Source organism: Tamandua tetradactyla, chromosome 7 (assembly GCF_023851605.1).
Source record: "Tamandua tetradactyla isolate mTamTet1 chromosome 7, mTamTet1.pri, whole genome shotgun sequence".
In the NCBI taxonomy this organism is placed as follows: Eukaryota; Metazoa; Chordata; class Mammalia; order Pilosa; family Myrmecophagidae; genus Tamandua; species Tamandua tetradactyla.
Window position 1 is genome coordinate 22,729,925 of NC_135333.1, and position 27,984 is coordinate 22,757,908.

General features: G+C 43.0%; 1 protein-coding gene and 1 pseudogene across 1 annotated transcript; one reads left to right on the plus strand and one right to left on the minus strand.

Moving 5' to 3' along the window:
- Positions 1-9,028: 9,028 nt before the first annotated feature.
- Positions 9,029-10,605, plus strand: LOC143689529 (CYFIP-related Rac1 interactor B-like; annotated as a pseudogene).
- Positions 10,606-18,563: 7,958 nt separating this feature from the next.
- Positions 18,564-27,963, minus strand: CKAP4 (cytoskeleton associated protein 4). Its single transcript, XM_077168602.1, has 2 exons — positions 27,365-27,963; positions 18,564-21,108 (listed from the first exon to the last, which is right to left on the minus strand). Exons 1-2 carry the CDS (start codon positions 27,809-27,811, stop codon positions 19,780-19,782), a joined length of 1,776 nt encoding a protein of 591 aa, XP_077024717.1. The 5' UTR covers positions 27,812-27,963; the 3' UTR covers positions 18,564-19,779.
- Between the last annotated feature and the right edge of the window lie 21 nt (positions 27,964-27,984).

The following is a 27,984-nucleotide window of genomic DNA, read 5'->3' on the forward strand; positions in this document are numbered from 1 at the left end:
CAACCCCCACAGTTGAATTCTTGATATTCTCGCAAGCAGTGTAGACAACCAAAGCTATAGGCTGAGCCCCCAGTCTTGGGGTTTGTTCATATGAAACTTAACCCCACAAAAAATAGGTCAAGTCTACTTAAAATTAAGCCTAAGAGTCACCCCCAAGAGAACCTCTTTTGTTGCTCAGATATGGCATCTCTCTCCAGCCAACACAACAAGCAAACTCACCACCCTCCCCCTGTCTATGTGGGACATGGCTCCCAGGGGTGTGGACCTTCCTGCCAATGTGGGACAGAGATCCTAGAATGAGCTGAGACTCAGCATCAAGGGATTGAGAAAAACTCTAGAATGAGCTGAGATGCAGTTTCAAGAGATTGAGAAAACCTTCTCGACCAAAAGGGGGAAGAGTGAAATGAGATAAAGTGTCAATGGCTGAGAGATCCCAAACAGAGTCGAGAGCTATCCTGGAGGTTATTCTTACACATTAAATAAATATCACCTTGTTATCCAAGATGTAATGGAGAGGCTGGAGGGAATTGTCTGAAAATGTAGAGTTGTGTTCCAGTAACTGTGTTTCTAGGTGATGATTGTATGATACAGCTTTCACAATGTGACTGTGTGATTGTGAAAATCTTGTGTCTGATGCTCCTTTTATCTACCTTGTCAACAGATGAGTAGAACATATGGAATAAAAATAAATAATAGGGGGAACAAATGTCAAATAAATTTAGTTTGAAATGCTAGTGATCAATGAAAGGGAGGGGCAAGGGGTATGGTAGGTATAATTTTTTTCTCTGTTTTTGTTTTATTTTTCTGTTGTCTTTTTATTTCTTTTTCTGAATTGATGCAAATGTTCTAAGAAATGATCATGGTGATGAATATGCAACTATGTGATGATATTGTGAATTACTGATTATATAGGTAGAACAGAATGAGCATATGTTAAGAATATTTGTGTTTCTTTCTTGTTATATTTTTTTAAAAATTAATAAATATATATATATATATAAATTTAAAAAATAGTACTTACCCCTAGGACTCTTGTAACAACTGAATGAATGAGCTGGCACTTAGTCAGTGCTCAGTAGATGTGAGTTATTTCTATTGTTGTTAATGTGGGTCAAGCATCCTGATATCTCCGTGGAGATATGTACCAAAGGTACAATCCTCTTCACCCATGGAGCGCAGCATGCAATGGGAAGATAGACAGACAAACTGCCATATTACAGAATGAGGAGCATTTTGACGGCAGAAACGTGACACCTGGAAGCTCTGTAGAAGGTGCAGTGGACTTCAGCCTGCGGGTCAGAAGCAGGAGGCAGGGAACTCTGAGTAGGGTTATTCCAGCCCAGAGTGAGAAAGGGAGGAGGAGGAGGAGGCGGCGTGTGCAGCAGAGGCAGGGCTGTGACAGACTGGTGAAGCAGCTGGTCAGCAGTGCTTGGGGGTCCATGGAGAGCGAGGCCAGACTGCAGGAAAACAGAGCAATCAGAAAGCTTCTCAGCCACATGGTGGAGCTGGGCATTCTCCTGAGGCCCAGAGACATTGAAGAATTTAATGTGGGGAAGAGACACAGGCAGGGTCAATTTTGAGAAAGGACGCTCTGGTCGCCCATGCAGAACTCCCTGAATGGAAGCCAGGCCGGAGGCAGGCTGATCCCTCAGGAGGCTGTTCCTGCCCCCAAGACCTGGACTGCAATTTGTAAATGTACCTCCCTGTTCCTCCCTCCCTTGTTTGAGCTGATCTCCTCCCATCCCCATTCAGGATACAATAGCAAACACACAAACAAAAAACACATTCTCTTCTTGGTAAAGGAGAGATCATTTCAATAAAACGCAGTAAGACAGTCTTGGCTCTGCCACAGGGGCAGATGCAGAGGGGCTTCCACTCTGGGCCCGGAGTTCCCCCTAGAAGAGGAGCTGGCACTGCAACCCGAGGAGGGTGGAGGAGCCAGGCTGAGAGCAGGAGGCTTGAGCAGAGGACAGAAGGACAAGGACAGAATCATCAGCACTGGGTGGAGGGCCGCCCTGGTTGCAAAAACTGAGGAACTGAGAAGCAGAGAACTGAATCCTAACACAGAAGCGCGGAGCCCACAGGAGTGCACGGACTGGGAGACGGGACTAGGAAGTAAACCAAGCCCATTCCTTGAACACACTACCCTCACCAGCGCAGCCCCACGACCCACGACTCACCCCACACCCCACACACCTGAACCCTGCCACCTGCTCCCACTCCCCACGCTCCAAGAGCCCCCACCACACCAATCCCAGCACCCACCCACCCCACACCCATACCCACCTCTTCTGCACCCCTCCCAAGCACTACCTCCCCCTCCCTGCTCTCTGCTCCCCGCAGTCTGTAGCCAGTGCATAAAGGCAGCAGGTACTTACCTCCACACCCAGGCTATACCTGCCCTACACCCATAGTGTCACACAGCCTCACCCCACCACTGCAAACTCTGTGCATCAGTTTAGGGCACTCCTAGACCCATATATGCACTCGGACCCCCAGTCCCGCCCCTCAGCTCTGGGAACATCAATTTATGGCACTCTTAGACCCATGCATGCACATGAGCCCCAGTCACACCCCACAACTCTGAGAAAGCGCTGACCTGTATAGACAAGTCACAACCGCCCCTGCCCATGAAGGCATAACAGGGACCACTGCCATAGCTCTGCTCATGCACACAAAGGGCCCCCACGCCCTAGACCAGCGCACACCAGGGTTGTAACCCCCGGACATGTGCACCCGCATAACTACATACTCCCTGGCTGCTGGGAGCTCATGTTCACAGGCATCAGTGTAACATCCCCAACCTTCACTTATACCCACACTGCCACGCGTCACTGCAGTGCTGTGTCCCGCCCCGTGCCATGCATCCTGCTCCACATCCACCCTACAAACACAGGGCTTTAGACTACTGAAGGAAACCAACTCTCAAAGTAAATCAATCAAGATATTTACATGTGATGAAAACAACAGATCACTAAGAATGTCACAATGCAGACAGCTGTAGCCCTGCCTAATGACCAATTAAAACACCAGAGGAGACACAAACATTGGACCAACTAATCAAAGATGATCATACAACTCTACTTAATAAAATAAGTGGGATGGATAATGACATAAAGAAGGTCAAGAAGACAGTAGGAGAGCATAAAGAGGAATTTGAAAGAAAAATAGAAAAATAACATATCAAGGAGATTAAAGACTCTGTTGACCAGATAAAAATCATACTAGAGGCACACAACAGCAGATTTGAAGAGATAGAAGAAAGAATAAGCAATAAAGAGGACAGGATAACTGATTTCAAATACTCAGAACAACAAATGACAAAAAAGATAGAAAAATTTGAATTGAACCTCAGGGAAATGATAGACAAAACAAAGAGCACAAATATAAGAATCATTGCTGTCCCAGAAGGAGAAGAGAGGAGTAAAGGGCTAGGATGAGTAGTTGAGGATATAATGGGGGGAAACTTACCAACCCTTATAAAGGACATAAATATACAAGTCAAAGAAGCCCAATGAACTGCAAACAGAATAAATCCAAATAGGCCTTCCCCAAGACACTTAGTCTGTCAAAGGTTGAAGAGAAGCATAAAATTCTGAAGGGGCAAAAGAAAAACAATCTACCACATACAAGGGAAACCACATAAGACTGAGTTCAAACTATTCAACTGGCACCATGGAGGTGAGAAGACAGTGGTATGATATATTTACGATCCTGAAACAGAAAGACTTCCAGCCAAGGGTTCTGTTCCCAGCCAAAATGTCTTTCAAAACAGAGGGGGAGATTAAAATTTTCAGAGACAAACAAATCTTGAAAGAATTCGTCAACAAGAGACTAGCACTACAAGAAATATTAAAGGAAGTTTTGCCAGTTGACAAAAAAAAAAAGACAGGAGAGGGAGGTCTAGAGAAGAGCACAGAATTGAAGACTACCAATAAGGGTAACTTAGAGGATAAAAAGAGAAAGAGGGAAAATAATATATGAATATGACAAATAAAATCAAACAGATAAGATGGCAGATTCAAGAAATGCCTTTTCAGTAATAACTTTGAAAGTTAACAGACTAAATTTACCAATTTTAAGATACAGATTGGTAGAATGGATTAAGAAATATAATCTGGCTATACACTGCTTACAAGAGACTCATCTTAGACACAAGGATACAAATAGATTGAAAGTGATAGGATGGAAGAAGATGTTCCACACAAATTATAATGAAAGAAAGCAGGAGTAGCTATACTATTACCAGTCAAAATAGACTTTAAATGTAAAGACATCATAAGAGGCAAAGAATGACACTATATATTAATTAAAAGGACAATTCACCAAGAAGATATAACAATCATAAATGTTTATGCTCCCCGTCAAGGAGCTCCAAAGTACATGAGGCATTGGCAAAACTGAAGGGAGTGATAGATGTCTCAACATTAATAGTAGGAGACTTCAATACACCACTCTCCTCTATAGATAGAACAACCAGACAGAAGATCAACAAGGAAATAGAGAAGTTAAACAACTTGATGAATGAATTAGACCTAACAGACATATATAGTTCATTGCACCCCAAAACAAGGATATACATTCTTCTCTAGTGCTTATGGAACATTCTCCAGGATAGATCATATGTTGGGGAACATAACAGATCTTTATAAATTTAAAAACACTGAAACTATTCAAAGCACTTTCTCTGATCACAATGGAATGAAGCTGGATCTCAATAATCACCAAAGAGAGAGAACGTTCACAAATATATGGAGATTAAATAACACACTCTTAAACAACCAGTGCAACAAAGAAGAAATTGCTAGAGAAATCAGTAACTATCTGGAGACAAATAAAAATGAGAATACAACTTATCAGAACTTATGGGATGCAGCAAAGGCTGTGCTGAGAGGGAAATTTATTGCCCTAAATGCCTATATTAAAAAACAAGAAAGAGCAAAAATCGAGGACTTAACTGTACACCTGAAGGAACTTTAGAAAGACCAGCAAACTAACCCTAAGGCTAATAGAGGAAGAGAAATAACAAAGATTAAAGCAGAATTAAATGAATGGGAGGGGAAAATAACAATAGAATCAATAAAACCAAAAGTTGGCTCTTTGAGAAAATCAATAAAATTGATGGGCCACTAGCAAGACTGGCAAAGAAAAAAAGAGAGAGGATGCAAATAAACAAAATCAGAAAGAGAAGGGTGTATTACCACAGACCCTGAAGAAATAAAAGAAATCATAAGAGGATACTATGAACAACTATATGCCAACAAACTAGACTACTTAGATGAAATGGACAAATTCTTGGAAACACACAAACAAGCTACACTAACTCAGGAAGAACTAGAAGATTCCAATAAACCAACCACAAGTAAAGAGATTCAGTCAGTCATCAAAAATCTTCCTACAAAGAAAAGCCCAGGGGCCAGATGGCTTCACAGGGGAATTTAATCAAACATTCCAAAAAAAAAAAAAAAAAAAAAAAAAACTAACACCAATCCTGCTCAAACTTTTCCCAAAAATTGAGGAAAAAGAACTCTACCTAACTCATTTTATGACGCTAACATCATTTTGATACCAAAACCAGGTAAAGATGCTATAAGAAAGGAAAACTGTTTGGGTGGGCCACAGTGGCTCAGCAGGCAGGGTACCAGCCTGCCATGCTGGAGACCTGGGTTTGATTCCTGGTGCCTGCCCATGCAAAAAAAAAAAAGGAAAACTACAAGCCAATCTCCCTAATGAACATAGATGCAAAAATCTCAATAAAATATTAGCAAATCAAATCCAACAACACATTAAAAGACAAAGTGGGGTTTATACCAGGAATGCAAGGATGGGTCAACACATGAAAATCAATTAATTAATGTAATACAGCACACTAACAAATTGAAAGGGAAAAATCATGTGATCATCTCAATTGATGCTGAAAAAACATTCGACAAAATTCAACATCCTTTTCTGAAAAAAACACTCCAAAAGATAAGAATCAAAGGTAATTACCACAATATGATAAAGGGAATATATGAAAAACTGATAGCCAACATCAGACTCAATGGAGAGAGACTTAAAGCTTTCCCCCTAGGATTAGGAACAAGACAAGGATGCCCACTTTCACCACTATTATTCAATATCATGCCAGAAGTTCTAGCTAGGGCAATCAGGCAGGACAAAGAAATAAAAAGCACCCAAATTGGAAAGGAAGAAGTAAAACTCTCATTATTTGCAGATATATGATACTGTATGTTCTAGTTTTCTAGCTGCCAGAATGCAACACACCAGAGACAGATTGGCTTTTAATAAAAGGGGATTTATTTTGTTAGTTTTTCAAAGGAAAGGCAGACAACTTTCCACTGAGGTTCTTTCTTATGTAGTCTCTGCTGGCCTTCTCTCTAGGCCTCTGGGTTCCAACAACTTTCCCCAAGTGACTTCTTTCTGCATCTCTAAAGACCTGGGCTGAGCTACAAGTGCTAAGATGAGGTATGCTGAGCTGCTTCCGCTGTGCTACTTTGCGCTCTCTCATTTAAGCACCAGTCGATTAAGTCAAATGTCATTCATTGCAGCAGGCATGCTTCCTGGCCAACTGCAGATGTAATTAGCAACAGATGAGGTTCACATATCATTGGCTCATGTCCACAGCAACAGAACTAGGTATGTTCACCTGGCCAAGTTGACAACTGAATCTAACTACCACACTATACTTGGAAGGATATGAAAAATCTACAGCAAGGTGGTAGGATATTAATGTGCAAAAATCAGTAATGTTTCTATACACAAGCAATGACCTGAGGAATCAGTTAAAGAAAAAGTTCCATTCAAAATAACAACTAAAAAAATCAAATACTTAGGAATGAACTTAACGAGGGATGTAAAGGATCTGTACACAGAAAACTACATAACATAGCTAAAAGAAATCACAGAGGATCTAAATAAGTAGAAAGACATTCCCTGCTCATGGATAGGAAGTGTCATGGTCAGGTTCATGTGTCAACTTGGCCAAGTGGTGGTTGGGCAAGTGCTGACTTGTCTGTTGCAATGAGGACATTTCAAAAATTAAAACATGGTCATGTCAGCTGCATCCACAGCTGATTCCATTTGTAATCAGCCAAAGGGGTGTGTCTTCTGCAATGAGTGATGCTTAATCTAATCATCGAAAGCCTTATAAGGAGGATTCAGAAGAGACAGGCTCTTTCTGTTTCGGCTGGTGAGCCTCTCCTGTGGATTTCGTCCAGACCCTCCATTGGAATCGTCGGCTTCACAGCCTACTCTGCGGATTTTGGACTCTGTGTTCCCGCGGTCACGTGAGACACTTTTATAAATTTTATATTTGCGAGTGTTCCCTGTTGAGTCTGTTTCTCTAGAGAACCCTAACCAATACAGGAAGGCTAAATATAGTTAAGATGGCAGGCAAATTAATCTACAGATTCAACACAGTACCAATCAAAATTCCAACAACCTTCTTTGAAAACTTGGAAAAGCTAGTTACCAAATTCATCTGGAAGGGAAAGAGACCCTGAATAGCTAAAAGCATCCTAAAAAAGAAGAACAAAGTGGGAGGATTAACACTCCCTGACTTTAAAACCTATTATAAAGCCACAGTGGTCAAAACAGCATGATACTGGCACAAAGACAGAAGCATTGATCAATGGAATTGAATCTAGAGTGCAGAAATAGACCACAAAATCTATGGTCAACTAATTTTTGACAAGGCCCCCAAATCCTCTGAACTGGGACAAAACAGTCTTTTCAGTAAATGGGCATGGAAGAACTGGATATCAATAGTCAAAAGAATGAAAAACGATCCCTATCTTACACCCTATACAAAAATTAATTCGAAATGGATCAAACACCTAAAAATAAGAAAAATTCTAGAAGAAAGTGTAGGGAAACATCTTCAAGACCTAGTAATAGGAGGTAGTGGCTCCCTAAACTTTACACCCAAACCACAAGCAACAAAAGAAAAAATAGATAAATGGGAGCTCCTCAAAATCAAATGCTTCTGCACCTCAGAAGACTTTGTCAAAAACGTGAAGAGGCAGCCAACTCAATGGGAGAAATAATTTGGAAATCACATATTGGACAAAGGTTAGATATCCTGTGTACACAAAGGAATCATACAACTCAACAACAAAAGAACAAACAACCCAATTATAAAATGGGCTAAAGATATGAGTAGGCATTTTTCCGAAGAGCAAATACAGATGGCTGAAAAGCACATGAAGAGATGTTCATTTTCACTGACTATAAAGGGAAATGCAGGTCAAGACTACAATGAGATACCACCTCACACCTATAAAAATGGCTGCTAAATAAACAGGAAACTATAATTGTTGGGGAAGATGTGGAAAAACTGGGACATTTATGCACTACTGGTGGGAATGTGTAATGGTGCAGCCACTATGGAAGACTGTTTGGTGGTTCCTTAGGAAACTAAGTATCAAGTTGCCCTATGTCCCTTCAATAGCACTACTTGGTATACACCCAGAAGAGCCAAAAGCAATGGCAGAAACAGACATTTGCATATCAATGTTCATAGCAGGATTTATTCACAATCGCCAAAAGATGGAAATAAATGTAATGCCCATCAACAGACGAGTGAATTAACAAAATGTGGTATATACATATGATGGAATATTATGCAGCAGTAAGATGAAATGACATCTTAACGCACATGAAAAAATGGATGAGACTTGAAGACAATGCTGAGTGAAATAAGCCAGATACAAAAGGAAAGATATTGTATGATTCCACTTTTATGACCATGATGGCTGAAGGATGCACTGACTGAGAAGTAGATTGGCAAACGATAGTGTAGACTTATGAATGAATATTGTTCTGCTACAAAAAAGGAATGAAAACATGAGGCAAGCAATGATGTGAATGAACGTGTGGGACATTTGACACTGTGCTTGATCTCACTGAACCCTGCAATAACCCTTTGAGAGAGTTATAGTAATTATATCCATTTTACTGAATGGAGAAAATGAGTTCCAGAGAGATTTAACTATCATACTCAAAGTCATAGAGCTGGTACTTTAACATGGGGAATCTTCCTAAAGCTTTGACATGCACAGACCTTGAGCAGGGGCCAAATTTTTTCCTTGACTTTGAAAACGCCCAGCCTATTGAATCTGAGAAGGAAATTTATAATCAGGTGAATGTAGTACTAAAAGATACAGAAGGCATCCTGGAGGACCTGCAGTCATATGGAGGAGCTGGCCGTGAAATACGAGAGGCAATCCAGCATCAGCAGATAAGGAGTTGCAAGAGAAGGCATAGAGTGCAGTTGTTCCACTAGTAGGCAAATTAAAGAAATTTTATGAATTTTCTCAGAGGTTAGAAGCAGTATTAAGAGGTCTTCTGGGGAGGGGGAAGAGCTAATTGACACAAAATTAAGTGTCAATGGCTGAGAGATTCCAAACAGAGTCAAGAGGTTATCCTGGAGGCTATTCTTACGCATCAAATAGATATCACCTTCTTAGTCAAGATGTAATGGAGAGGCTGGAGGAAACTACCTGAAAATGTAGAGCTGTGTTCCAGTAACCATGTTTCTTGAAGATGATTTTATAATGATATAGCTTTCATAATGTGACTGTGTGATTGTGAAAACCTTGTGTCTGATGCTCCTTTTATCTACCTTGTCAACAGACAAGTAGAACATATGGAATAAAAACAAATAATAGGAAGAACAAATGTTAAATAAATTTAGATTGAAATGCTAGTGATCAATGAAATGGAGGGGTAAGGGGTATGGTATGTATGAATTTTTTTCTGTTGTTTTTTTATTTCTTTTTCTGAATTGATGCAAATATTCTAAGAAATGATCATGATAATGAATATGCAACTATGTGATGATATTGTGAATTACTGATTATATATGTAGAACAGAATGATCAAAAGTTAAGAATGTTTGCATTTGTTGTTATATTAAAAAATTTTTTTTAAGTTAATAAAAAAAAGAGGTTTTCTGGGAGCCTTGACAAGTAGCCCATTCTCCCATCCAGCATCTAGAGCAAAAGCAGGCTCTTGCTAAACAGTTTGCAGAAATTCTTCACTTCACACTCCAGTTTGATGAACTCAAGATGTCAAATCCTGCCATACAGAATGACTTCAGCTATTACAAAAGAACGTTGAATCGTAACAGGATTAATAATGCTCCAGCAGAAGGAGAAAATGAAGTAAATAATGAATTGGCAAATCAAATATCTTTGTTTTATGCTGAGACAACTCCAATGCTGAAAACCTTAAGTGATGCAACAACAAAATTTGTATCAGAGAATAAAAATTTACCAATAGAAAATACTATGGATTGTTTAAGCACCGTGGCTAGTGTGTGCAGAGTCATGCTTAAGAAGCTGGCATACAGAAGCCAATTCACAAATGAGGAGACAGTGTCCTTCTGCTTGAGGGTCATGGCAGGGGTCATAATACTCTAGGACCATGTACATCCAGTAGGAGATTTGCCAAAACCTCAAAAATTGATATGCAAGGTTGTATCAAAGTTCTTAAGAACCAGCCTCCTAATACTGTAGAAGGTCTTCTAAATGCTCTCAGGTATACAACAAACATTTGAATGATGAGATTACCTCTAAGCAAATTAAATTTATGCAGCAATAAAACTTTTGAAACAAGCACCCACTGTAGAAAGAAGACAGTAATCTGCAATGACTAAGAATGCACAGTTTTTTAGTGATTGCAATTACTATCTCATTTATCCTTGCTTTTTATTTCTTTCCTCTCTTCCTCTCCTCTCTTTTTCAATCGTGTCTTATTGATCTTAAGAATTCATTTCTGTGTCAAATTATAAAGTTAAGCCCTGAAGGGATAGTGTCCTTTCAAACAAGCCATCTAAGGCAGCTAATTATGCATTGCATTGGGGTCTCTATTGGGAAAAATTCTGTGACTTGAACTAAATATTTTTAAATGCGGGTTGTTTTGAAAATTAGTATTTAATATTGCTTCTCCTGCATGGTGAAACTGCCTATTCTGCTATTTTAAAACCCTCACTGACTTTATTTTCTATTCCACTTTTTTCATGTGCAGCCAAAATGAAAATGTTTAAATTGACTGTGTCGTACAAAATGGTGCCCTACACAAACTTTTTTTTAAATTAATAAGACTTTAATTTAAAATTTTAAGTTTGCATTTTGACCTTTTTTCTAAAGATGTCTTAATGTTTGTTTAATCTTTATTAACTAACGTTAAAAACTGTGATGTGGGCATAAAATATTACGTAGGCGTGCTCATGTTTAAAGAATGGCTGTTGATAAAATAAAAATCAGCTTTCATTTTTCCGAAAAAAAAAAAAACTGCAATAACATAATTGGTGTCATAAACCCACCGAGCTGGCAAACCTATCCCCATTCAGGAGGTCAGGGAAGGCCTCCTGGAGGAAATGATGTCTAAACTTCTCCTGGAAGAATAAATTTGCTTGTTAAGAAGACGGTGGAGAATAATGCTGATAAAGTGAACAATCATCGACATTAGAGTGTGAGGTGCCAGGACACCATTATTCACAGGCATATTCACGTCTTGTCTGTTCTGCTTATGACTGTTGACCCAATTTAGCATATTTCAGGATATTCTTCTGGATATTTAATCTACTCTTGATTTCCTTAATATCACTACCCATTGTTTTTCTTCCTTTCTCTGTGATTATTTTGTGGTGGGATCTTTTCCTCTGCATTTCCTGCAAATTCTTTAAGCACTTTTATCCACTTTCTTAATTTAAACACTATCTATGGACAGGTAACTCTGGAAGCTGGCCTATCAACTGGGCTCCTGGCCTGGATGTCCCATGGGTTCTGTGTAGGTGACAGGAACACAAGTTACCTTCATATATCCTACCTCAATCTAGTAGAGCTATCATCTTAGACTCCTCTCCCTCCCCCACCCTGCATGCCTTCAGCAGCATCTAACATCTTGCAGTCCAGCTCCTAATCTCATCCTCAAGCCCTTTGTCTTAGTTCAAACCCTCATCAGATCCCCCCTCGACCACTAGGTCTAATGGTCTGCTGGTCCCTAGTCTTGCTCTCCTCCAAGGCTGCCAAAGCTGGCACAACCAAGAGCCAGCTCCACGTATGTTTCTGCTCCTGAATAAAACCGTATGGTCTTGCCATGCCGGAGACCCGGGTTCGATTCCCGGTGCCTGCCCATGCAAAAAATAAATAAATAAATACCATATGGGCTCCTGGTCACTCTAAGACTACAATCCAGACTCTTGTGGATGGCACACAAGGTCTCTGGGACCTGGCCCCATCTCCATCAAGCCCTATCTCCATCTCTACTCCATGCCCACCTCTACTCTCTCTGTTCCAGCCTCAACTCCTCTGGCCATTTCACACCCAGGACCATTTGCCTGTCATTTTCCTGACCAGCTGACAACCCTATTCACCTTTTAAGACTCACATTCCACCACCTCTTCATATAGTTATTTCTTTAAAACAAAGTATACACATTGTATTAGTCAGGGTTCTCTAGAGAAATAGAACCCACAAGAGATGTCTGTAAATATCAGATTTATAAAAGTGTCTCACACAATGAGTGTCACCATCCCTATCACCTCTAGTGATCCACTAGAAAAATTTTTGCTTCCTGTCCCTGAAAACTTAAACTCTGCTGGCCTAAGTCTTAGTTCCAAAAAGAGGAGTGCTCCTACCAGGAGACATAACAATGATTCCATTGAACTGGAAGTTAAGACTGCACTTGGCCACTTTGGGCTTCTAATACTTCTGAATCAGCAGGCAAGGAAGGGGATTATTGTACTGGCTGGGATGATTGATCCCAGCTATCAAGGAGAACAGGACTGCAACTGTACTATGGGAGGTAAAGTTTTCCTGGAACATAGGAGATCCCCTAGGACGTCTCTTAGTACTACCCTGCCCTGTGATTAAAGTCAATGGAAAACCATAACAACCCAATCCAGGCAGGACTACCAATGGCCCAGAAACTTAAGAAATGAATATTTGGGTCGCCCCACAAGGCAAAGAACCACAGCCCGCTGAAGTACTTGCTGAAAGTAAAGGGAACATGGACTGGGTAGTGGAAGAAGGTAGTGATAAATATGAACTATGACCATGTGACAGGTTACAGAAGTGAGGACTATGATGGTATGAATATTTCCTGTCTGTTTTGTTATATTTGTATTTACATAAAGCAAATATGTTTTCTTCTTATATGACATAAGTTATATTGTTCACGTGTTCTAGTTTGCTACCAGCCAGAAATGTAATATACCAGAGACAGAACAGCTTTTAAAAGGAGGAATTTAATAAGTTGCTAGTTCACAGTTATAAGGCTGAGATAATGTCCCAATTAAAACAAGTCTATAGAAATGCCCACTCTAAGGCATCCAGGGAAAGAGACCTTGATTCAAGAAGGCTGATGAAGTTCAAAATTTCTCTCTCAAGTGGAAAGGCATACAGTGAACACAGTCAGGGTTTCTCTCTTGGCTGGAAGGGCACATGGCAAACACGGTGTCATCTGCTAGCTTCCTCTCCAACTCCCTGGGAGGTGTTTTCCTTCTTCATCTCCCAAAGTTGCTGGCTGGTGGACTCTGCTTCTCATGGCTGCTTCGTTCTGCTCTCTCTGAATCTCTTGGCTTTCTCTCTTGTTGTTCTCTTTTATAGGATTCCAGGAAACTAATCAAGACCCACCCAATAATCCAGTTTAACAACCACTCTTGATTGAGTCACATCTCCAGGGAGATGATCTAGTAACAGATTCAAACATGCAGTACTGAATAGAGATTAGAAGAAATGGCTGCCTTTACAAAATGAGATTAGGATTAAAACATGGCTTTTGTAGGGTACATACATCCTTTCAAACCAGCATATCACGTTACAGTAGTTAAGTTATTGAATATCAAATTTAAGAGTGAATGTCACCTAAGGAGTTGCACTTATTCTGGAGAGACTTAGTACATTTCCAGTTGTGCATAGGACAGCTGAGTATCATGAAGTGAAACATGTGTCTATTCTTGTTCTAATTGGAGATTAAGTATGGTTTCAGGTGATGTGTACAATTGCCAAGTTGACAAGGGGTGGACTGCAAGGTTGGGTTCAGATGTCACTTTGGCCTGGTGATTGTGCCCAGTTGTCTGATCAGGCAAGCACTGGCCTACCCATTACTGCAAGGATATTTTTGTGGCTGGTTGATAAACCAAAAGGCAAGTTCATTAAATTATCAGTCAGTTGATTGCAACTATGACTGATTACATCTACATCAACCAGGGCATGTCTTCCACAAGTTAGAGAATCCAATCAGTTGGATTTGATCCATTCATTTGAAGACTTTTAAGGGAGAAGAGGGAATTTTCATTGCTTTTTCAGCTACGTATGCCAGTCCATCCTTTTCAAATTCTACCTTCCATCCAACACCAGAACACAATGTTGCCAAATTCTCTGCCACTTCAAAACAAGAGTCACCTTCCTTCCAGTTTGCAACAACATATGCATTATTTCTCTCTAAAGCCTCATCAGAAGTATCTTAAGGGTCTACATTTCTATCAACAAGCTCTTCAAAGCAATCCTGGCCTTTCCTGTTTACCTCCTCATAATTCTTTCAGGGTCTTCCCCTTATCCATGTAAAAAACTGTTCCAACATATTTGGTATTTGCAAACCACAGCACCCCACTCCTGATACCAAGTTGTATTAGTTAGAGTTCTCTAGAGAAACAGAACCAACAGGAGATACCTGTAAATATGAGATTTATAAAGGTGTCTTATGCTATGGTGGAGATGCAAGAGTAGGGCAGGCAATGAGGCTGGCTACTCCAATGAAGGGTCTCGATGAATTCCACAGGAGAGGCTCTTTTGCTGAAGAAGCAGTGAAAATTCTCTCTTCTCCCTTAAAAGTCTTCAACTGATTGGATCAAATCCAACTGATGGAATTCTCTAGTTTGTGGAAAACACACCCTTAGTTGATGGCAGATGTAATCAGTCACATATGCAATCAACTGACTGATGACTTAATAAACCAGTCTTATGGTTTATCAACCAGTTACAAAATACCCTTGCAGTAATGGTTAGACCAGTGCTTGCCTGACCAGACAACTGGGCACCATCACCTGGCCAAGTTGACACCTGAACCCAATCATCACACACATCAACCACTGAGCTCATGAGAATGGATTTCAACATATTACACTAATGGTAAAACAGGGTGTTCTACTTTGCTAGCTGCTGGAATGCAATATACCAGAATCAGAGTGGCTTTTAAAAAATGGAATTTAATAAGTTGCTAGTTTACAGTTCTAAGGCCAAGAAAATGTCTAGTTAAAGCAAGTCTATAGAAATGTCCAATCAAAAGTATTCAGGGAAAGATACCTTGGCTCAAGAAGGCCGATGATGTTCAGGGTTTCCCTCTCATCTGGAAAGTCACGTGGTGAACACAGTCACAGTTTCTCTCTCAGCTGGAAGGGTACATGGCGAACAAGGTGTCGTCTGCTAGCTTTCTCTCCTGGCTTCCTGTTTCATGAAGCTCCTTGGGAGGCGTTTTCCTTCTTCATCTCCAAAGGTTGCTGGCTTGTAAGCTCTCTGCTTCTTGTGGCTATGTCATTCTTCTCTGCTCTCTCTGAATACCTCATTCTCCAAAATATTTCCTCTTTTATAGAACTTCAGAAACCAATCAAGACCCACCCAAATGGGTGGAGACACATCGTCACCTAATCCAGCTTAACAACCACTCTTGATTAAATCACATCTCTAGGGAGGTGATCTAGTTACAGATTCAAACATACAGTATTGATTGGGATTATTCTGCCTTTATGAAATGGGATTTTGATTAAAACATGGCTTTTCTAGGGGACATACATCTTTCAAACCAGCACACAGGGGCACCCATCAGTCAAAATGAATGCTGGCCATGGGGCTGAAACAGGGTCCCGGAGGCCCCCTGCTATGCCAGGGTATTAAACTCTATTCACTGCTGGATTGTGAGGAGGGCACTCAATGGCAGCGGTGATTTACCAACTAGCACGGAAGTATTTCAATCTTCTATCCTCTGATATGGCTCACATGTGTGCACCCAGGAGCTCTATGTACCAAATGCTGTGCTAATCTAAACCCTCTCCATCCACAGCCTCATTCAATTCTCGCAACCACTCTATGTGGTAAGTATTGTTGCTATTCTAAGTGGCTTGCCCAAGGTCATGGGGTAAGTGATGGAGCAATCTCCTCACCAGCGTGCTGAGAGCCCTGCTTCCGAGTGTCACTTTTGGCTCCTTTCCTGGTGCCGGATCATCTACAGCTTAATCAACACTTTCAGCAGCTTGTGAATATTCTGTTCGAAGGGCTGGATAGCTCCATGTTTTCTGAAGGTTTCCAACACTCATGGAAGCACTTCAAGGGCTTCCCTAGGGGCTGTGAAACCTGACCTAACTACCCCAGCCACAGGGGGTAACCACTGGTGATTAACCCATGGCCACTCCACCCTTTGGTTCCTATTACACCTGGCTATAGCACCTGTGATTCTTTCTGATACAGGTCATTTTACAAGACTGTCGCCCCCATGGACTATAGGTCCTCTGAGGAAAAGGATCCTGTCATGTGCATCTTTATTTCACTGAAGCATAGCAAAATATCTGGCTATACACTTAAATGTTTGGTCAATGAATGACTGAGCAGACACATGGACAAACAAGACTGAACTGGGATGTTTTTGGAGCAGGGGCTATCTCTAACTGCCCTACTATGAAAAATACATGTATTTGTAACACATTCTGTGGTGGTTCGGAGCTATATGTACTCCAGAAAATAATGGTTCTTGAATCTAACCCATTCCTGTGGGTGAACACCTACCGTAACTAGAAGCAGGGCCCAGGGTGGGTCTTAACCCTGAGAGAGACTGAGAGACACCATGGAAGCAAGAAGTTGAAAGCAATGAAACCTGGAAGAGAAGGATGAGATAAACAGACACTGCCATGTGCCCTGCAATGTAACAGAGGAGTCCGGGATAGCTGGTAGCCAGGCTTCAGGAAGAAAGCCTATATTTGGACATTTTCACAGCTTCAAAACGTTGGGCTTGTAAATTAATTAATTCCCATAATTAAAAGCCAACACATTTCATGGTATCTGCTTTGAGCAGCTTAGCAAAAACACATTCCTTTTATTTCTTTTCACCACTTCACTTTATAGTGGATCATTTCCCTGACATTTGTAGATATTCTCTACTCTAGTATTAAGTGAGGATCTATTGAAAACTAAGAGAACTTCATAGTCTGAGATTAGAGATGGCAGATTAGTGGGACATTGGGATGGCAGGAAGAACAAATATGTCCAATGCAATTAACTAATCTGGGAGACCCAGGAGAATTCAATTTTCCCCATACATGGGGGCTTATGCTGTGTGGCATCCTCCCAAAATGAGACCAAATAAGTTATTAAGACATATTAACTCTTAGACTTTAAAATAAAGAACATTTCCAACACCTATAAGAGGTCCCTTCCTGATTTGCAAACTGCTTTAGGAAAAACCAGTAAACTCGGGGTCGTGAAGTCCTTGGGGATGATGCCTCAAGGACCCAGAAGGACTGACAAAGTTCAGAGATGAGCGGCCCTTATAATCTGAAGGGAGGGTAAGAAGTTACATATGCCCTCAGATCCAGGCACTTCTACTCCCTTGGCAAGAAAATAGGACCCAGGCTTCTGTAGCCTCAGGCTCTGAAGCAGGCCATAAGCAGGCAGCAGGTGCTCCACAGGTCAGTCCAGATGGGGTTGTGCAGGTGGAAGGTGCAGAACGCTGCAGGAGGTGAACACAGGGTAGTCATGGTCAAGAGCAGGGGCTACACTCAAGTCAGCCCTGCCACTTCTTGGCTAATGATCTTGCATGATGTCCACTGCTTCTCAGCCTGTTTTCCCTCTGCAAAACAGGGAATGATGCCACCTACCTTAGATGAGTACTAGAAGGAATAAAGAGAGGTCTGGGAAAGGCTTAGCACCACAACTGGCACACAAGGACCTCATTAAAAAAAAAGTCTGTCATGAGGTGGGAGATGCTGGGCAACCCAGGCAAGCAACACAGACACAGCCAGGTGTACAGTAGGGCCAAAGGTCACGAGGATGACCTGAGACGGTAGTTCTCAACCCTGGTTGCAAGTTAGAATCAGCGAGGGACACTTTAAAATGCCAGTGCCAACCTTTACACCAACAGAATCTGTATCCATGGGGATGGGGCCCAGGCATTTTTTTAAAGCTCTCTAGAAGATTCTAATAGGGAGTCAGGATGGAGACCCTCAGCTGCAGCAGTTGGAGACAATCAATAATCTATACACAAACCATGAAGAGTCAATCAAAAGTAAGCCCCCATGCCCAACAGCAAGGCCATCTTGGTTCTAAGATTGGAAAGAACAGTCTTAAAACTGAAAACTTATTTTCTAATACTGAAATACTCCATGCTAATACAATACATCTTAATACTAAATTCTCAAAAAGCCATCACTCTGGGCAGGCCATGGTAGCTTAGCAGGCAGAGTTCGCACCTGCCATGCCACAGACCCGGGTTCAATTCCCGGAGCCTGCCCATGCAAAAAAAAAAAAAGAAAGAAAGAAAGAAAAAAGCCATCACTCTGGAAAAAGTCCTAACAAAGTTCAAATGTTTTATTAAGAATTAAAAATACTGTAAATAAGCCATACAGTTCATTTCACAGTAAACTAAACAAACCTTTTTTTTCTTTTTTCATTTCTTTTTTTTTTTTTTCTTTTTTTGGAGGGCGAGACAGCCATTAAAGAACAGTACAGCTCAAAGGGAAAAGGATACAGCCAACAATTACAGAAGTGCTGTGCACACTTTGTTCACTGACAGATGGGGGTCTGCTCCCACAGCAAAACTCTTCATGGACATCTTGTTAAAATAGAAAAGAGACAGGCTGCATTCCTCAGGGAACCACCCCATTCCTTTGTGAAGCGCTTATGAGAGAATAATACATCTCCTGAAAGAATCCCAGGACTCCTCTTTTGGGGAGTCTAAACCTATGCATTGAGACCCAACCAGAAGAGGTGACACAGGCAGGCCCCCAGGGACTCTGTGGAGTGTTTGTGCTTTAACTTCCAGAACCATCTGAATTCTTTGCATAGTTGCCTTTGATTATCACCAGATGATTCAGGAATGGAAAAGACACCCACCCACGGGGAGGTGACCCTCAAGTAGCTGGCAGATGCACACTAAAGACCAAGGGGGTTTGTCCCCTTTCCAACACCAACTAAGAGCTGACATTTATGAGTTTTAACCAGTTTAAAATGGAAGACAAAAAATGAGTGGACAGCTCATGAAAACTTCAACCAGAAGTATTAAAAAAAAAAAAAGTAAAATAAATTTTTCTTAAAACAATTAGAAAGAAAAGTCCCCCCTCCCCGTCCCTTGTTTTTTTATTTGAAATCTGTTAACCAGACAGTTTGTTTGTTTGTTTGGGGATTGTTGTTTCTTTGTCTTTTTTTTTTTAAGATTAGGATTAATATACTTCTGCTAACCTTTGGCTGAAGCAGCTATCTTTGTTCTCTGATGCGGGAGGCATCCCTTTTGAAACCCACCTCTGATTCACAGGGCTTGGGCCTTCAAGAAGCCACCCAAAAACAGAAGTAAAATATTTAAGAAACGAGAGTGTGTGGTAATAATTGTAAATAAATTAACCAGGCACAGAAATTCAATGTCCTGGTTTTCCAGGTGGCTCTCTGCTCTTTAAGAGGAGAGAAGAAATTGGGGAGAGGCCACAAAGGGGTTGGGAGAGGAAACAACACATTTTTTTTGGTCATGAGAAACTGGACTGTAACTCTGCACCCTGCACGCACAATGCATTTAAACTTTTTCATGAATCTTTTCAACTTTCACAAACAACCTATCCAGATCATTTCTCAGGTCATCTAGTAAACCCTTGGCTGATTCCAAGTTGTTCTCATTGGTTTCTATTTTTACTGAGTACGCAACCAAACTGTCCACAGCAGTCCTGAGCATTTTCAAGTCCGATTCCACTTGACTTACTGAGGATTTCAGGTTGTCTAGAGAAGACAGTTTGTCCAGGTAGTCCTGAGGAGGCAACTGGGCTGCGTGGGCTTGGTCCTGACTGAGCAGCGTGTGAACTTGCTCTTGCACCTTCTGGAGCGTTTCCAAAGTGCTGGGGAGCTCGCCCACGCTTCTCTTCAGCTCCTCCACGTCGGTGTAGAGAGAGAGCTGAGCTTCCCCCAGGCTCCTCACAGAGCTGGCCAAGCCATCCTTGCCTACCTCCGAGGAGGACCCCAGCCCTTGCACGTGCTCCTGCAGGGCTGTCAGGCGCTGCTCATACTCCTCGTTCTTTGACAGGAGAGATTCCAGGCTCTCTGTCTGCCGTGCAGAAGCTGTCTGCATGGAATGGACTCCATCTTCCACATTTTGGAGCCTGGAGTCCAATCCTTGGCTCTTTTCCTGGAGCGCTTCTAAGGCATTGGAGTTTTTGAAAACTCTGTCTCCTTCCGGCCTGCTGGATTCAGCTTTGAGTTGGTGTAACTCTTCCTCGAGTCTCCTCATCTCCTCTGGGAGGTGGGAAATGGACTCTTCTGACTGGAGAACCTTCTCCTTGAGGCTCTGCAAGGTGAGGTGCTCCGAATCAGCTGCCTCCTTCAACTTCTGCTGCTCCTGTTTGAGGCTCACCAGCTCTTTGACCTCTGTGTACACATCAGCCTCCATGGTCTGGAGGGTGCTTCTCAGGGCCTCAATGTCCTTGTCCTTGGACTTCACAGCGGTTTGTATTTCCTTCACAACTTCCTTCAAGGCTTTCAAGTCCTGCTTGTACCCCTCAGATTCTTCCAAAGAGGCAACCTTTGCCTTCACATCGTTTATCTCCTTCTGGCTCCTCTTCTGGACTTCAGTGAAGATGGCAATGTTGTCATTGATGGACTTGGTGAGCTCCGTCAATCGTTCTTCCACCGTATTCTCAAGAGATGTGAAGTCACGCTCTCGGGCATCCTTCACCACGTGGATCCCGTCCGAGAGGTCTTTGAGAATCTCATTCTGGAGTTTTTGCAGAACCTCGCTGATACGGTTGATCTCACTCTCCCCTTGTTTCACAGCTTTCTCTGTGAGATCTTGTTTATGTTGAGAGCTCCTCAAGATGGATTCAAAAGTCCTGAACGCAGCTTGCAGAGACAGCACCTGGAACCAAAATCCAGATGTTAACTGCTGAGAAGAGCTGATGAATGTTATACTACAGAGTTATACTTTCTAGTATGCCCAACGTCCAGACCCCTCCTCTTCCAGAATGGCACCACAGTTTTCCTTTGGACAACTACCCTTTCACACACAAATCATGTGGTTTGGGGGACCAGCCCCAGGAGACCCTTCCCTCCAAGTGCTCCAGGAGTAGGTCTACAAACTCCACCTGACCCATCAGCATTTTCCATCTCTCCTCCCCAGCCCACCCACAGCCCAAGCCATTGCTATTAATCTATAGATGGCCATGTGGCCCAAGTTAAGCCAACAAGTCATTCCAGGACTTCTGTTAAAGTTACTGGGAAGGAAAACTGCTTTTTCCACTGAGATTGCTAGTCTAGAGCCACTCAAACCAGAGCAGAAAGAACACCAGCCTAAAAAATCAAGCTTGCACTGAGGAAAGCAGAACAGAAAGAGCAAGATCAAGTTCTGAAGACATCATTTGAATCCCTGGAGGAATCCACTCTTCAACTTTTTAGTTTGAGCCAGTAATTTCTCTCTTCAAACTAGCTGGAGTTAGGTTTCTGGTGCTTGCAAATGAAAGAGTCTCACAAGTTTGGAGAAATCTTGGGAGACACTGGGTTGGGAGGTAAGAGGCAGGATCTGGGTCTCTGCTCTGCTCACTACTCTTTAGATGTGTGGCGTTGAACAAGCCACACTGTCCTCTCTGGGCCTCAGTGTCCTCACCAGGACCAGAGGACCTCTTAGCATTCTCTGGCTTTCTGAACACATTGTGACCTTATTTTTCCACTACATATTTATTGTAAGTAAGTTCTATCCTAAACAAAACCTGACCTGGGAACTCCCCAAGGAGCTGGTTTATTAGGTGAAGAAGCTGCATGGGATGATGATTAATAACCTGGGTTTTATCCCAATGTGATGCCAGAGGAAGCACACAATGCCGCCTACGACACCTCCTTACAGAAAAAAAAAAAAAGGAAAAAGAACGAGAATCTACTAAATCTCTAACTCTTATTGCCAGTTTACAGATAACATGCAAGATAGAGAAGCATGTGAAACACCATCACAAGGATACAATCAGTCACATCCACAATGTAGAAAATTCTACAGAACAAATGACAGAAATCTTTAATAATTACCTGGCATTTTAAAAAGGAGAAAGAGGGAAATTATTATAGATTAAAAGACAGATAAGAAATTTACCAATCAAATGTAATGTGTGGACCTTTTATGGACCCTGATTCAAACAAAGTATTATAAAAAAAAACATTTTTTTTTTAAGAATTGGGGAAATCTGATTATGGACTGGTATTGGATGATATTAAGGAATTACTATTAATTTTGCTAGATATAATACTGCTTCCTTAAAAGAAACAAGGAGAGGGTAGGGAAAGGAAAAAGAAATGGAGAGAAAAGGGAAAGGACGGTAAGAAGAGAGGGGAGGAATTCATATCTTTTATAAACATTAAAATAATTTGGGTAAATGAGTATGTTACTCTGAGATTAAATTTTAAAATACTCCAGGCAAAAAAGGAGGAAGGGAGAAACAAAACAAAACAACCACAATTATTGAAAATGGGGCTCATTATAGTATTCTCTCCTTTTGTTTATGCTTAAAAATTTCTACAATAAGAAGTTACAAAATAAAATAGCATGGGCTCAGAACCAGACTGCACAGGCTCAAATCCTAGCTCTCACACCTCCTAGCTGTGCGCTCTCTGGCAAGTTATTTAGCCTATTTGTGCCTCAGTTTCCTCACCTGCAGAATAGGAACAAAGCCAATACCTCACTCACAGGATTTTCTTGTGAGGATTAAATGAATATACATAAAGAGCTGAAACTGTGCTAGCACACAGTGAATGCTTAACCAGCAACAGCCTCACTTCATTAGTGTTTTCTAAGTCTGGAGATTCCTAGTACTAGCCTCAGGCCAAAGCTGAAAGGCAGAGGAATAAACTGAAAACACAACAGGAATGTGCACAGGACATCTGGGCTCTAATTCCAGTGAAACCAATAACCAGAGCTGTGAGCACTGAAAATAAGTTGCGTTCTCTTACCAAGTAGTCCCAGGTCTCTTATCTATAAAAGAAGTTGCTGAACTCCCCTCTGGCTCTACCCATCTATGATTTTAAAACAGATTAGAATAAAATTTCCAGGGACTTCAGAATATTAGACAATTTCCCTGCCCAACCAAATATAACATGAGTCATAAAGGACACTGTGAGAGGGTCCTGGAGAGAGGCTCATCTCTGAAACTAGGTTATTAAATCAGGGTATTATTTGCCTGCTACAAGCACAGCAGTCAAAACAGGCATCAGCAGGTGAGCGACACGGCAGCTGTGCATCCAGTGTTTTCCAAATGAATCGGGTTAACAGAGCAAAGCCTGAAGGAAACCAATGGGTCCATTTATCACCCTGATCTCTGACTGGAACCTCTAATCCAGAGGCTGGCTCTGTACAAATGGTACAGGGAACTGGATCAGAAATTAAGGATAAAACCAAATTATGGATGAAACCAAACAAACCCACTCCCATCTCTATAAAAAGAAGAAGACAGAAAGTGCCCCCCTCTTGATGGTGAGGTGAGATGAGTTGTTCATCTTAGGTGCAAAGAAATCATTATAAGCAACTTACATTGGATGCATCTGCTCCCCTAACATATATGGGGTAACCACTAAGGGTGGGCACTGGGTAAGGGCTACTGGGTAAAATATTAGAAGTAAAATAATAACTAAGATAGGCTCCCCGCCCTCAGGAACAAATAGCCCACTAAAAGCAGCAATGGTTGACAATGAGCTGGGCAATTACTGTACACCAAAAACCATGCAAAATACTTTACAGACACTATCTTACTATATTCTCACAATAACGTCGAGTTGGGGACTCCCACAGATCTCCATTTTACACACGAGGAAATGGAGGAGTAGGGAGTTAAGGTCACATGACTGGCAAGTGCCAGAATGAAGCATCAAAACCCCAGAATGTTCGGTTACAGAACCTGAGCTCTCAACCACTAGGCGAGATGCCTGGGCAGAGGCACGTTGAAAGTATACTGAGCACACGGAGGAGATGACGCCTAAACCTGAACCCCTGACTCCTTATCTAGAAATACACCTAATGAACTCACTCTTCCACAAAGAGCTCCCAGTCTCACTAAATCTCTCCACCAAGCCTAAACCTATTCCTAGAATCACTGGGTACCATGCAGGTGCCCAGCTTAGTATCAAGGGGTCTGCCAGAGCCTAGAAGTGAACTGCCAACATTTCTGAAATTCTGGACCCATCTGCATTTGTGCCTGCTGAATTTTCTGAGCAATGACAGGCCAGCTACTCTCCTGCGTTATACCATTTAGAAGACTGGGGCCTCATCCAATTCCCGACAGTATCTGAAGAACATGAAACACCAGGTGGCACCCAGCAGAGCAGTAGAGTAGAGTGTTCAGGGTCAGACTGCCCTGACTCCAATCAGTTCCAGCACTTACAGTGTGTGTGTGACCCAGAATGTGAAACATAACCACTGCAGGCTCAGCGTTCCTTTCAGGTGCTAATAAATGGTACCTTCCTCAGAGGGTGGCTGGGGGAGCTGAAATAGTGGCTGCAAAGTACTTAATAGAATGCTTGGGCCATGGTGAGTACTAATTAATAATAACACCGTCAGTATATTTCCCTACAAATAACCAAACCCCACTTTCCACCAAGACTCAGAGTTAAAAAGCAGTTCAAACTTGAGCTGTTAGAAGACCAGTCATCCTTCCCTTCTCAATGCAAAATACTTTCTTATATGGTGGCCCCCGAAAGGTGCAGACAGACTCTGAAATGGCTGCATGTTGTGCCAAACCCTAATGCTATTCTGAGCATGTTACAAGTGCCAAGTCAATGGGACAAGCATCTATTGAGCACCTACTATATACTCTGCTAGTTCTGGGAAAGTTAACAAAATGAATGGCAGAGTAGTTAAGAGTGTTCTAGGAGTTAGAAAGCCTGGGTTTGAATTTTGGTCCTGCCACTTAGTAGCCATGTCACCATGCAAAGTTACTTAACCTCTTGGTGCCTTGGTTTCCCCATATGCAAAAGGAAGATAATAAAAGCAATTAGTTCTTGGGGTTGTTGTGAGGATCAAAAGAAATGAAGCATTTTTAAGTCCTTACCATACAGCCTGGCACATAAAAAGTGCTCAATAAAGATCAGGCATGCTAGCCTCAATCCCTTAATTAAAGAAATTCAGATTGAATTAAAGACTAGTTCAACAGTCTTAGAGCTATGAAGATTCTTAAAAATCTGAGCTCAACCCTCCTCTCATTGTGTAGAGGGGAAAACTGAGCCCCAAAGAAGAAAGGAATTTGTACATAGCCATGACGGGGAAAGGGTGAGAAACAGAAAAGAGAAAAAGGGTAGTACAAGAAGCACAGATAATGAAGCCCAAACGTTTTCAATCTGGATTCAAGATTGCCCCTATTTTGGCCTCAACTTCCAACCTCCTCTCTCACTACCCCTAAAGATCACTCTGCTAGAGGTAGGGGAGCCACTTCCTGACCCTCAGACATGTTCAAGATAGTCCGCCGTTGGTGTGTCGTTCATATTTCTTCCCTCAACATTTATCAACCAACTATAGGCCTGGCAGGGATACAGACCTGCTACCAGGGATACAGACCTAGGCAATTCCAATCTCCCTCTTCTCAACTCCTACACTAGGTTACTCAATTGACCCCTTAACTTGTTAAGCTGCTCCATAAACTTGATTCACCCCCTCTGTGTGATGGCAAGGGCCCTACCTTTTGCGCCTTCATATCCTCCACAAGGAGCCATATGACTATCAGACTTCCATAAATATTATGATTGATTAAGATGTGGGAAGATGAAAGAGAAGAAACAGAGAGGCTTGTGATTATGCCCTGGCAGTCTATTTTCTGAAGAATCATCTGACATTCAAGATAGGCAAAGCAGCTCTGCCTACTTCATTCCCTTAGAAAAGTCACCTCCCCTGGCCCGCAGCATTTATGCAGGCTGACTCATTCCAGTCGCTCTGCCAAACTTCAGAGGAAATTCCTAGTCCTGCATACTCAACAAAAGTACAGAGAAATTTGGCAGGACAGGCAGCACGCTGGGAAAAGGAGGCAGCGGTTCCGGGCTCAAGAGTGGCGGGATTTTTTGTTTCAGTCATGCAATCGACTTTCCTTGAGCAATGAAATTAGCGCAAGACAGAGGAGGGGAACTGGGATGGAAGGTCTCGGAAAAGCACAGGAGGGTGGAAGCCAAGCAATGTTGGGCTGAGGGACAGCTGGTACATCCGTGCCTGCAATTGGTCCCTGGGAACCAAAAAGGGCAGTGTGGTAGACTGGAAAGGCCAGTGGGCCAGACATCCTCACCAGTTCTGCCACTCACCAGCTCTGCCACTCACCAGCTGGGAGTAGCTGTCAATTCATTTAATCTCTCTAAACCTCAATTTTTTTGGTCTAGAAAATGGAGTCAAAACTGCCAGTGCCATCTCCCTCCCAGGGTTGCTATGAGGATTAGATAATATGTGAGTAAGCCCTATAAACACCACAGAAATGTGTCTGGTTCTATTATTCACCAGTATACCTAGTATTTTCAGCTATTCCTTCGCCCTAGGGCTGAAGTATGCTACTGCCAGTATCTGCATAGATATATTGGCTCAATACAGGACAACGGACCAGAAGGTATATAATACTTAGTTTGGACCTCGCAAATAAATAATACTAGCTTTTCCTTCCTCCAAGCTCCAGGTCTATTAAAAACTGGTTCACACGTGCCCCACTGGGAGAGCTGAGGTGTGGCCTTGCCCGACGCTTGCAGGGATGCGGCTTCCTTTCCAACCTCCCTTTCAGACAACTCTGCCCATTCAGCGGTTCCTAATACAAAAAGAATGGGCTCCTGAGAGCCTGCGGCTTCCTTACAGGTCACCGCTAATGTCCTTTGACAGGCCCTTGCCCCCACCTCCCCCCTCCCAGCAAATTCTCCTCCCGGCGGTCGATCCTTGGGGGCCGATTCCTCTGTGGCCCTTAACAAAGAGGGTCTGGGGTCTGCCATGGAAAGAAGGAGTCGAGGAGAAGGGAAGCCTTCGAGGGCCGGGCCAGGGCCTATGTGGCTCAGAGATAACCTCCGCGGAGGAGGGGCGGCCGTTTCCTGCAGGGGGCTGAGGAAGGCCGAAGGGGCTGGCCCGGAGATCACAAGGGGGGCGCACCCCGTGAGAAGAGGGTTGGTGCGGCCGGGGTACCCACCTTCTGCTCGACGCCTTGCAAGCCCTGGCCCAGCATTTCCCGTTGCCGAGAGAAGTCCTGGTGGCTGCGCCGGACCTGCTGGACCTCCTCCAGGACGTGGTGAACGCACCAGCCCGAAAAGGCGGCGGCGGCCACCAACGCGAGGTAGAAGAGAAAGTTGAGTGCCCGGCCAAGCCTGCGCGAGCAGGACGCCGAGGACGAGGCGGCGGCGGCGGAGGAGGAGGAGGAGGAGGAGGAGGAGGAAGACTTGCCGCCACCGCGGTGGCCGCCCTTGCCGTGCGCCTGATTCTGCTGATGCTGCGGCGGGTGCGGCGGCGGCGGCGGCTGCTGCGGCGGCGGTGGCTTCTTCGCCACGTCATCCGCGCCGCCCGACGGGTGGGCGCCTTTCTCCGAGGGGCTCGCGGCGCCGTGGCCGCCCTTGGAGCCTCTTTGTTTGGCTGAGGGCATGGCGGGCGCGGCGGCGGGTGAGGCGGGGACGCGAGACAGCGAGCGGGGCGCGCGGCCCGGGAAACTTCCTCGGCTCCCCCCGGGGCTGGGCAAGCGGCACGCGGGCGCTGCAGGCGTCGGAAGGGCAGAGAGAGAGAGAGAGAAAGGGCGGGCGAGGAAGGAGGCCGGGCGGA